This window comes from Vanellus vanellus (genome assembly GCF_965231255.1).
Source record: "Vanellus vanellus genome assembly, chromosome: 1".
Taxonomy (NCBI): Eukaryota; Metazoa; Chordata; class Aves; order Charadriiformes; family Charadriidae; genus Vanellus; species Vanellus vanellus.
Window position 1 is genome coordinate 220,712,917 of NC_138905.1, and position 12,195 is coordinate 220,725,111.

The 12,195-nt window shown below is 42.8% G+C and overlaps 1 protein-coding gene across 1 annotated transcript in view; it reads right to left on the reverse strand.

Annotated features, from left to right (window-relative positions):
* FCHSD2 (FCH and double SH3 domains 2) overlaps positions 1 to 12,195 on the reverse strand; it is a gene marked incomplete at both ends in the record, with an annotated part of 178,717 nt that overhangs the window by 45,448 nt on the left and 121,074 nt on the right. Inside the window, 3 exons of the mRNA XM_082497631.1 lie at positions 229 to 300; positions 1,334 to 1,429; positions 6,165 to 6,287. Of these exons, the coding sequence (XP_082353757.1) occupies positions 229 to 300; positions 1,334 to 1,429; positions 6,165 to 6,287 (291 nt within the window). The remainder of the gene's footprint in view (positions 1 to 228; positions 301 to 1,333; positions 1,430 to 6,164; positions 6,288 to 12,195) is intronic.

Genomic DNA, 12,195 nt, shown 5'->3' on the forward strand with positions numbered 1-12,195 from the left:
AGAAGTGTGAAGCCGAGCCTCACAAATAACACGGTTAAATTGCTTTTTTCTTCTTTAAGTTCAATCTCATTGTGGAAAAAGCTTCCCCCCCCCCCCCCCCATTTTATATATATATATATTATGCATTCTGTTGCCACCTCTACATGAGTGTAAACGCAGCATCCCGAGCCACACGCATAGCAATAATGACACAAAAGCCAAAGGCTGAGCATAAATACTCCCATATACCTCCGCTATAGTCATTCTCATAGCACTGACAGGGCAGGGCTCAATGTCCACCAGCTGAACCGCATTAAAACTCTGGATGCGGAGACGGCAGCGGGAGGAAAACACACAGCAGCAAAGGTTAGAAAAGCAGAGCAAAAGACAGTTAGAAAGATTCCGATCACTGTATTAAGAACAACCTCAAACTTTCCCCAAAGAACTGACTCTCTACAAAGGAGACGGAAGAAAAATCAAACTCAGAGTTCGTTAAAATGGAAAGACAAAGGGAAACTGTGTTAGAGATGTCAATATTTCTGGAAAAATCACCCGTAGATATCTATTAACAGGGTTCTTGAATTTAATCACCTGAACCGGAGATCAAGACATTTCTGTCCAAGTCCGTTTATGAATGAATTCAAGTAATAAAACACTGCACAAGGTGAACTTTTTTAAAAATCTGGACTTAAACTGTTACTTCTTAAAATACCATTAGTAGCATCGGTGGGACAGCAACAACCCACTTTTCTTGAAGTGCTGTTTGGAAATGTATTTACACACTACGATTTTCTCAATTTTCATGTCATTAGTGATTGCTTTGGAAGCAACATGGGTACCAAAAGAATATTTTCCGAGATTATTTTGGAATGCAATGTTTTAAAAGTATTCTTTCTAAACTGATAACTTCTTATATGTATGTATAAATAGTCATTGAGTAATTTAGAGGTACACGGACACTTTATTTGGCACAGCATCACACATGTTGTAGCCCAGGATTAGTGAATCTTATGAGAATCTCACCAGCACGATAAAAAGCAAACAAAACGTAGTAAGAACTGCACGGAAAGCAGAGAAACACGGGACCGTCAGCCACCATCTGGAAGCCAAAAAAAAAAAGATTCTGCTCTTCTGTGGATGACGTTGAACCTATTTGATGCTTTTGTTACTATCACCCACCTACTGCAAGCAGAGCTGGTGCAATCAGGCCACTTTCCCTTTCTTTTCCAAAAATACAGCACAAGGTTAAAGCCGCCTGGGATACCAGGGAGCGCTATTCTCTTACCCATTTATAACGACATTCTTAAAAATAGAGCAAGAAGAAATAAATCAAGGAATTCAGCGGGGTTCTTACAGTGTCACTGTCACTCGGTTGGAACTGGAAAGGCTGCGGTTTGTGAAACACGGAGTTCTCCTGTAAAAACAGCTGTAGATTGTAATCCCGCACCACCTGAGAAGATAACAAACGCCATTTAGAGCTCTTATTTTGTAAACTTAAAAACACGTTACACAGTAAAATTAGAACACTATTTCCAACAGAGACTAAATCCGCAGCAGAACCTTGAAGGCGACAAAAGGGAACACGGGACGTGATTCAGGGCGGTGTAACACACTGGTAGGACACACACAGGATGACAAAGAGCTAAAAAATATCTGCCATTAACCAACGAAAAATCTCACAAAGGCAAAACAGGGGAAAAAAGCACCAATTATCAAATATACGGTATGTGGTGTCACACCATAAATATTTTTCTCTTCTCTTGCGGATAATTTCTTGTGCACAGTTCTTACTTAAGCTGAAATGTCTTCTTTTTACACAAATTATTAGTTGCAGGAGCTGAAAAGACTATTTGGAAGAACGCATACAAAATCAGTCGCAAAATTAATCTCTTTATATCAAATTGCTTTCAGAGAAAACTCTCATCGTTTCCATTTTGCTAAACCCAAACTACTTCAGCTCCTAAATTTCTTTAATTATACATTTCACATAGCATGACACATATCCCCAAACAAATCCCGTATGTCACAATTTACACATATTTATAAAGAAAAACTCAGTGATTGCAATAGGAAAAAACAGTATCACTGGTTGAAGAACTCTACAGAGTATTCACTGCTTCAATTGATGAAAATGCATAAATAGCAGCATGAAATTATAAAAATCTACTACCAAACTGAGGGTTTAAATGCACAGAAGTGTATAATAAAGATGGTATTTACCCAGAAATAGCAGCAGTATTGTATATGACTGAGAATTGTGATTACACTGTACGTATAATGGTAAATACATGTTCTCTAATGCATCAACATGTTGATGCTTGTGTTACCGAAATACTGAACTGTAAAAAATTAATCTTCAGTTGAAGAAAGTAAATAGTCCTCCAGGGCCAATAATGCACTCATTTAAAACAGTAAAGTACATAATTACTGCGCCAATCTGAGCAGTTGAACATAAACACATTCAAATGTGTAGAAAACATACAGAGGAGTCATACGGGGAGTCTGCACGAGGAATTCCCATAAATAGAAATGTGGGAAATTGTAGAACGGTTTGGGTTGGAAGAAACCTTAAAGATCATCAAGTTCCAACTCCCCTGCCATAGGCAGGGACACCTCCCACCAGCCCAGGTTGCTCCAAGCCCCATCCAACCTGACCTTGAACACCTCCAGGGATGGGGCAGCCACAGCTTCTCGGGGCACCCTGCGCCCGGGGCTCACCGCCCGCACAGGGAAAAGTTTCTTGCTCATATCTAAAGTAAATCTCCCCTCTTCCAGTTTGAAGCCATTCCCCCTTATCCTATCACTACATGCCCTTGGAAAATGTCCCTCCCCAGCTTTCCTGCAGCCCCTTTAGGGACTGGAAAGGCCTTGAAGGTTTCCCTGGAGCCTTCTCTTCTCCAGGCTGAACCCCCCCACCTCTCCCAGCCTGTCCTCCCAGCAGAGGGGCTCCAGCCCTCCCAGCAGCTCCGGGGCCTCCTCTGGCCCCGCTCCACCAGCTCCATGTCTCTCCTGCGCTGAGGCCCCCGAGCTGGAGGCAGCACTGGGGGGGGTCTCCCCAGAGCAGAGCGCAACAGAGGGGCACAGTCCCCCCCTCGCCCTGCTGGCCACGCTGGGGGGGATGCAGCCCGGGGTGCCGGGGGCTCGCTGGGCTGCCAGCGCACATTGCCGGCTCGTGTTGACCTTCTCATCCGCCAACACCCCCAAGTCCTTCTCCTCAGGGCTGCTCTCCGTCCATTCTCCCATACTAACGGAGGAACCACCTGCAGACGATGCCCAGCGCTGACCACAGCATAGTGACTCCTTCTGGCAAACAGCTCCGGTCTCCATTGGCCGCGAGACACACGGGAGGACGGGCCGCAGCACTCATCTCTGTGCCACGCTAAATACAGGTAATTATTTCAAACCAACTTCAATTAGAAAAAAACCCCAAAACGTAGTTACTGAGGACGTGAAAACCTTTACAGTTTTTTAATTCAATTATCTTCCACTGTAGACCGCTAACTCGAACCCAACTCAGTTCTTCAAAGCCGAAACACCATCTTTACAACAGCTCTCAGAAGAAAATTTCCCTCAAAACAACAATATTTAGTTGTGAGAACAACTGTTGAGAATGCGCAAGTCTAACAAATTAATACCCCGGAGCATTCTGCACAATGTATCTGACAATAGTTAAAAAGAAAACGAAAAGACTCCGAAGCAACATGGCATTCTCAGGATAAAGCAGCAACTCTTCCGAATGGATTCGCTGCTATTCCGAAATTAAGTCAATGTTCTCAGGCAGTTTCTTTATGAAGTCAATGTCAATTGACATGTTAAAATAGACCTGAAATCAACTGTTAAATATATACCATGTGCAAAAAGACGGCATAGTCAGAAACGTACATAAATGAAATTATTTGCACTAGGTTGGTGAAGCTTCTTACCAGAAACATCACAGAAATGTTATTCAAAACAGCAAATGGAATTTCAGAAAATGTTCCAAAGAAAATCGTATTTTTTTCCAAGAGAGAACTGCAAGGAGTACGAGTCTTGAATAAAACCGCTGAATTGAATAAGAAGTTAAATCGCATTTTCATACGCTCAGCGTCAGCCAGAGGAACGCCATGGGTCCCCCCAACCTAGCAGTAATAAAACCTCCAAACCTGCAAGAAACGATGCTATGATAAACTATGAAAAACCTTCATTTTATTCAGAAAAAACTCATTTGGGAGAGGTTTCTCTCCATCTGCATTAGCACTGGGTGACCGACCATGTGCTGTGCAGCGGAACACACCACCGCTCTGCGCACCCGGAGCGGCCCCCACCGCCTCTCCCGCTCTCGGGAGGTAAAGCAGGAACTTCTGGGCAGCAATTTGTCTCCTTCTAAAGTAAATATAATTGAATTCTCCCCCGGCAACAGAAACACAGCTCAGATGGAAAAACTAAAGCATTCCTACCAATGATGTGAAGCGGCTTTTCTAGGTGTAGCTCAGCAAGCTTCTGATCATAAAACTAACAAAGAACAGGTGAAGTATTAAAAAAAACCCCACAATAAATATTTAAATCTTTGCTTTGACGGCAAGCTGGGTTTTATTCCAAATTACTAAATTGCTAACAAATCTGTTACACGTTTAACACTCGAGCTGCTTTTGATACGGACTTTCTACTCGGGATTCATCTCTCCTTTTTGAACCGATTCCTGCAATGTGGACCTGCAGGAAAAGCTTAAAAATTAAATGAAAGGATGAGCAAAGCCTCCATCTGTGGAATAAGCCACCGATTGATGCGTTCAGTATTTTGGAGCGAGACCCAGGTTTTCAGTAGTAACGTAATACAAATTTTTCTCCTCTGCATTCTTGAACGGCGAGAAAATTGATGCTGCCGAGCTACAAACCAGTTGTAAAAATCCTGTTCGGACCCGACAGCTGTATTTACAGTTTCGTTCCTTCTCCAGGCATTGCGCTAACTTAGTAACGCAGAAGGAGAACTGTTTTCCTCCGTACAGCGCAACGTCGTTACTGTACAAAGCAAACCAGAGCTGCGGGCTTCAGCGGCTTGTTCCCAGGAGCTTTCGCAAGCTCCGCCCGCACGAACCTACGACGAAGTCATTCCTCCGCAAACGAGCTGTTTGCAAACGAGAGTTCAGTCAGATGAGAGACCCAGCCAGGCAACGCTCCAGATATTCCCAGCACAAAGCACGGCGTACAATATCGAGAAATTAATTACGAATATGTAGACATTATATATAAGCATATTTGGTTAAAAGATTCCAAACCAGCCTTTTGGGGGAAGATATTTTAAGCCGACCTGAATGACATACGCCAAGGTAAATTCCTGCAAGTCCTTTCCCAACAGAAGATAAAATGGTATTTTCATTATCTTTACAGTTGCTGCCAAGTAAATTCAAAGACAAGCTAGCGTGAAGCCAATTTTTAATCCACTCTTTTTGTATCTAATAAGATGCGAGTCACCATGCTTGCAGGTGAATAAGGAACGTGTTAAATACGTCGTTTCTACATAAGTCCCAGCATAAAGGAGCTCTGTTTCTGTGCGGGTGGTTAAGGTATACATACAAAGGAATATTATGACGGCACCAAAGCAGCTCGTTTGAGCTCAATGGCAATTTTTTTTTTTTTTGCCCAGCAGATGAATTATTTAAGTATCAAAATCGTCCTGGAAGCGATCACGTATTCCCGATTCTGGCTGCTTTGACAAAGCAAACAAACCACGTCTATGACAAGACTCTAATCTGTTTTCTGTATTTGCCATTCTGAACGCAAGGGGGAAAACGCCGAAATATTTTGGGTTTTAAGTTGACAGCCAATTATTAAGAAATGATCCAAACAGTTTCACTGGGCTTTACCGCGATGGATGACTAAGGCAGTTCCACATTACCCAGTGCAGAACTCAGCTGGAATTTCTCTTTCCAAACGCGCAGAGCGAGCGTAAGTGAACATCTCTCGATTGCTCTTCTCCAAAGATGTGGTACTGTGTAAGTGCACCCATGAGAATGCAATCTGGGTGGCAACAGGAAAAAAACTCCCCAAGAAAACTGTCCACTTTCTTTTTAACTTAATACCACTCAGGAATAACCAAAAATAATAACTGTTCAGTTTTGTCATTCTTTTGGAAGCTAAACCTTAAGCCTGGGAACTTCTATACGCTGTAAGTGTTCAGTTACAAAGGTTCATTCAGTTCAAACTTACCCTGCTGGAAGTCTCCAGTAAAAACTGGAATGTGTTTTGTACAGCTTGGCACGTCTCTAGTTCAGTCCTGCTGAATGCCATTAAATAATCCTTAAGGTGATCATATACATTTCCATCAAGAGCCTGTACGAGGGAGAGAATATGAGAAAATTCAGAAACAAATTAAGAAAAGCAGTACGTACGTGGCAATATGATTTATTAATAAGTCGCGTTTTGATTTGTAAGATGCTCGTATAATTTCTTTAGCCGGGACAGTGACAGGTGGACATCTTCCATGTATGTCAAGGAGGAATGCCAGGGCTCGCTTTCCATTAGATGGCACCACAGAGCACCGTAACGATATCGCGTTATAATAACTTATTTCCATCCAGTTGTGTAATACAGCCATAGCAGAACAGTGAGGTCAGGTTTGGATAAGGGGATACGCTCAGGGAGATGTCATTTATGTCAGGAAAGGGACCCGATAACTGCAAGGACGCGGGGCTTCCACCAGCCTCAAGTCACTGGACCGCACTCCAAATGACACTACCAAGGCACTCAACACCTGTACGCGTCAGAAACACAACTATTTGCTTATTAAAACCTTCTAATCAATACCGGCCATTTTACATAAGCACAACGCAGCCCTTCTGTGCACAGAAATACCAAACAAAAACGTACACACGACATCAAAGTTCAAACTCAAAAGCCCTGTTGCAACCGGAGCCATAATATCGCATCGCACGGCCGAGGTTACACGGAGGTTTAATGCAAGTTCTGTATTAAACGCATATGATTTTGGAAGTGACTGACGACTTCATTTCAATTTCACAGGTATTCATTTAAATAGTATATACCAAATTTCACAGATAATCACTGAAATAGTATATTCACTGAAGTAGTATTATGGCAGATCTCAACTGATTCAGGAGTGCATTTCCATATAAAATCGCATTTGATTATTAGAATAATTTTGAAAATTCAGGGGGGAGAAAAAAGGTGAAATTGTGCAAGCCTTAAGAAATAGTTTCTGCCCCAACAAAATCAAGCCCAACACTTAAGACGAGGCCGACAGACACATGTAGAGCAGACACAAAGCACTCAGGACTGACGACGAACAGCAGAAGAGGTTTTCCTTCTGCAAGAAAAGCTTCACCCGCCATGAGCGCACAGCTCCAGCGACCACAGATGAAATTCAAACTTAACTTACAGACGTCCTCAGCGAAGGATGCTTTGAGGCAAACGATATAATTGTGCGACTGGAATTCTCCTATCTGAAATTTTCTATCCAAAATCCACTTTACACCACACTGATTTCTTCATCCTGCGCCTACCCAGTGTCAAGTATTTCCTAGCACAGGTTAATTTTTCCCTTCCCTTCCCTTAACTTGCTGGTGCAAAAGCTACGGCCGTGAGAAAACAACCGAAGAGGAATGTGTTCCAAGCCGCCCGTGCAGGCGGCTCGCTCAGCCCTGCCGAAGGCCGGTCTGGAGGGGTTGAGCAGCGACTGCGGGTCCCCACCACGGGATGGCTCTGGGAAGCGAAGGGAGAGGGACCGTACGGCTGGGAAAGAGCTACAGGTTAACGCCTCCAGGTTCTCACAAGTGATGTCAGTTCTACCCAAATAATTTAATTACAATTTTTAAAAACTTGTAATTAAAATAATAAAATAAGTACATAAAATAAAATTAATGATTAAATAATTATATATTTTACAAAAAGAAATAATAATAATTAATAATAATTAAAACAATCACGTGAATCTTAATTAAATCTGGTCTTAAAGGTCTCTTCCAACCAAAACGATTCTATGATTCTATTCTCCCAAGGAACAGGCGGTAGGACAAGACGAAACAGCTTCAAGTTGCGCCAGGGGAGGTTTAGATTGAGTATTAGGAAAAAGTTATTCACCTAAAGGTTGTCAAGTATTGGAAGAGGCTGCCCAGAGAAGGGGTGGAATCACCACTCCTGGAGGTATTTAAAAGATGTGTAGATGTGGTGCTGAGGGACATGGGTTAATAGTGGCCTTGGCAGTGCTGGGTTGATGGTTGGACTCGACGATCTTAAAGGTCCCTTCCAACCCAGACTATTCTGTTCTCCTCTCCCAAGGAACAGGCGACAGGACAAGACAAGGCAGCCTCAAGTTGTGCCAGGGGAGGTTTAGACTGGATATTAGGAAAAAGTGATGGTGTCGCCATCCCTGGAGGGATTTAAAAGATGTGTGGACGTGGTGCTGAGGGACATGGTTTGGTGGTGGACTTGGCAGCGTTAGGTTAACAGCTGGACTCGTTGGTCTTCTGACCAAAACGATTCTATGATTCCAAACTAAAATAATAAAATAATTCTGTAATATGAGCTTATGGCTGGGACGTTTGTTTGACAAACATGTCAGGGAATTCCCAGCCACAAATCCCTAAAACCCTACAGCGATACAGGTGATGCAGCTTGAGTTCTCATCTCTCTCGGCAGAGGCAGAGCTCTACCAGCATTCATCTTACAGGGCACGTTCAGTCCGTAAGGCACAGCCCTAAGTCAGCATGAGGGTTTTAACACCTCGTGGGCTTCTATAACACTAAAGGGATGAGCCCTCAGAGCAGCGTTATACGAGCGCCAAAGTCAGTATCCCATTTCAAGGGCTCTTATTTTCCCCTCAAACACGCGCAGCCCCAATCGCAGGTCTCTTCCCCACTTTCAGAGAATACAAACGATGTATGAAATTGCCAAGACAGGGTGTGCTCCTGGGAGAACTGCTGCACGATGATGGCAATCCTGAAAACCTCCCAAACGCACAACTTGCAGACTTTTACAATCGAGCGTTATCTGTCCCTAAAGCTTTTCAGCTCAATCACCGGGCTGGAGTGCAACTCCGCTAATAAATGTAAAGAGTTTAAATTTGGCAAAGCAATTATAAATGCTCAGTTTGCAAAGCAGCTGTGATATCATTTTTTTATTCCAGCGTGCTATAAACGAGCATTTCAGAGCTCGATCCCCCCGCCTTCATATCAAGCCCATACGTTTGTTTTATGTTAAACCCAGCAGGAGGGGTTCACGGCATTTAACTCAAGACTTGTGTACGGTGCGGACATCCACGCTGGAGTTTGTCGCTCTGGGTCCTTTTTCGAGTCAACGGATAGAAGTTGGTACCGCTGGGGTGTCATTCATCTCCCTCTAAAATAGATGGCTGAAATGGGTCAGATGAAACGCAGCATGCTAAGTGCCCGTTCCTCTTCACTGACCGTAAATAGCGCCCGGACAATTAGCTTAGACAGACACGGTCGGTCGTATAAAGCTGGGTGAGATGAAGCCCATCACAACACGTGTTTATTCTCTACAACTCTTATCTACCGAGCACTAGGAATTAACTTTGCTTTTTTTCCCCTCTACGACTGTATTCTGTAGTTCTAGCAAAATAAAAAGATATATAAACTTTAATTTCATTTTTGCCCTCACGCCTCTTGCAATGACCACAGCTCTGAAGTTTTGCGCTGAGGTGCCCGAATAACCCCCCAGTGCGACACAGAGCTATATATGAAAGCCATATAGGAAAGAACACCAAAGAAAAGCATGGCAAAACATTAGGAAGCATACAAATCTGTCAGCAGGTGAAAACCGCCTTTCTCTTTTCGTTAATTAAATGTGGTTTCAATATGATGAAGTTCTTAAATACCGCCTAGAGCTGCCAGAGTCGCCGGTATTAAAGTCGGCGCAATGCAACGCAGGTCCATGTCTCAGCCAAGTAAAGGCACAGCGAAGCGCCCAGCTCCAACCCACGCCAAAAAAAACCCCTCCTCGTCGCACCGAAAAAGCGCCAATCCCATCAGTTCCAGGACGAGAGAGCTGGTCGGTTACAAATCGCTTTCAATGATCACGCATCTCTTCGTTCTATAAAACGGTAATTATCCTATCAAGCTGGATATGTTAATATTAAAACAAAAGATTTGAACTCGCTGAACTACACGATATAAATTAACATTCACGTGGGATTTTATACTACCTAATCTGAATCTCATTTACTGACAAACGCTCTGACCCAAACCACTGAACAGCACAATTTAGGTTTGAAATAAAAAGTCTTTTCAAAATTTCTGATCACACAACTTGAAGAGAAAACTGAAAAAAAAAAAAGAAAAGAAAAAAAATATCAAAAAACCCCAACACAGCTTATTTCACTACAATGGCTTTTGTTCTCTTTCTGAATCTCAAAAGATTACTACATCACTTACTGTATTACAATCAGACTGAAAAACCTGTCTTTTTCCAGCCTCAGAAGGAAATCAAGATTTTTTTTTTTTTTTTTTTAACAAATCTGACATCAGAACTATGATAACGTGAAGTTAAGTACCACAGAATTACCATTTTCAAGGACAGGAAAAGAGTCAATGTTCTGTAAGAAATTATTTCTTTACAGTGAAATTGTCCTACGAAAGGTAAAAACCTATTTCCCCACCTGAGCCCAAGCTTTAGCAAATAATGGCTGAAATTAGGACTGACAAAAATTGAAACTGTTACCAAAGGCAATAGATACACAACCAAATTACAGTGTGTTTTTATGAGAAATCCTCTATGTTCATTCAAATCAATAAAATGACATGGGGGGCAGACGACACACGACATTTTCCTGATTTCAACATAAAGTTTCAAGTATAACACAGCATAGTTTTCCTCAGAGCAAAATTTCAGTCCCAATTTTGATCATCATTTTGAGGAGGTTTTCTTTTTATAATCCAAGAGATACTATTAAACATTTTAGAGGCTAACTTCTCCTTCTCTTCTCTTCTCTTCTCTTCTCTTCTCTTCTCTTCTCTTCTCTTCTCTTCTCTTCTCTTCTCTTCTCTCCTCTTCTCTTCTCTCCTCTTCTCTCCTCTTCTCTTCTCTCCTCTCCTCTTCTCTCCTCTTCTCTCCTCTCCTCTTCTCTCCTCTTCTCTTCTCTCCTCTTCTCTTCTCTCCTCTTCTCTTCTCTCCTCTTCTCTCCTCTTCTCTCCTCTTCTCTCCTCTCCTCTGTTCTCCTCTGTTCTGTTCTCCTCTGTTCTGTTCTCCTCTGTTCTGTTCTCCTCTGTTCTGTTCTCCTCTGTTCTGTTCTCCTCTGTTCTCCTCTACTCTATTCTACTCTACTCTACTCTACTCTATTCTACTCTACTCTATTCTACGCTACTCTACTCTACCTCATATGCACCAGCTTTAATAATTCATTGAGATTTCCTCAAAAGCAAAGATGTAAATAAAACTATTTTAGACCTTGTTAGTACATTTGGTTGCCTCTGGGAGGTTGCTGTTAATCCAAGACGACAACGCACGACGCAGAAAGGACACCGTGCTGAACGTCTCGCGTTCATTGATGAACTCACCCCGAGGTCTCTTCACTACAGCATTTACAGGTCTCAGCCACACTCCATTTAAAAATTACCATTTCAGTTTCTTGGAGAAGATGGAGAACAAGCTAAACTACTATGCATTTTTTAATTTTAAAAGACTCGCTCCTTCCTCAAATCCTGAAGAACAAACGGAAATTATTTGACCCATTGTCATGGTTCAGGCCAAAATCCACTACTGGGGACCTGAGGGACCCCAGACGGGACCGACAGATGCTCCCCTCCACCCCTCTACAAAGAGAGAGGCAGAGGAGGAAAAAGAGACTTATGAGTTTAGAAGGAACTAAACTACTTTAATGAAATATTAATAATAAAATAAAAAGAAATAATGAAATATATACAAAACCGTATCAAGCTCCTGAGATGACAATCACGTCACCGGCTGGCACTGGGGCAGTCCCAGGCTGGACTCAGTGACGGATGGGAACTGGATTCCGGATCTGGATTCAGGATCGGGATCCCAGGCAGATGAACAGAGTCCTCCTCAGACATCGGCCATTGAAGGAAGAGCGCTGACCCTTTAATCCCTCAACTTTTATACTGAGCATGAGGCAGAGGGGATGGAATACCCTGTTGGTCAGTTTGGGGTCACCTGTCCTGTCCGCTCCTCCCCGTAGGTGGGACCCCACTATGCTTTTCCGCTTCCGACCCTCCAACGGGGAAAATAACAAAGTTGGTTGGCC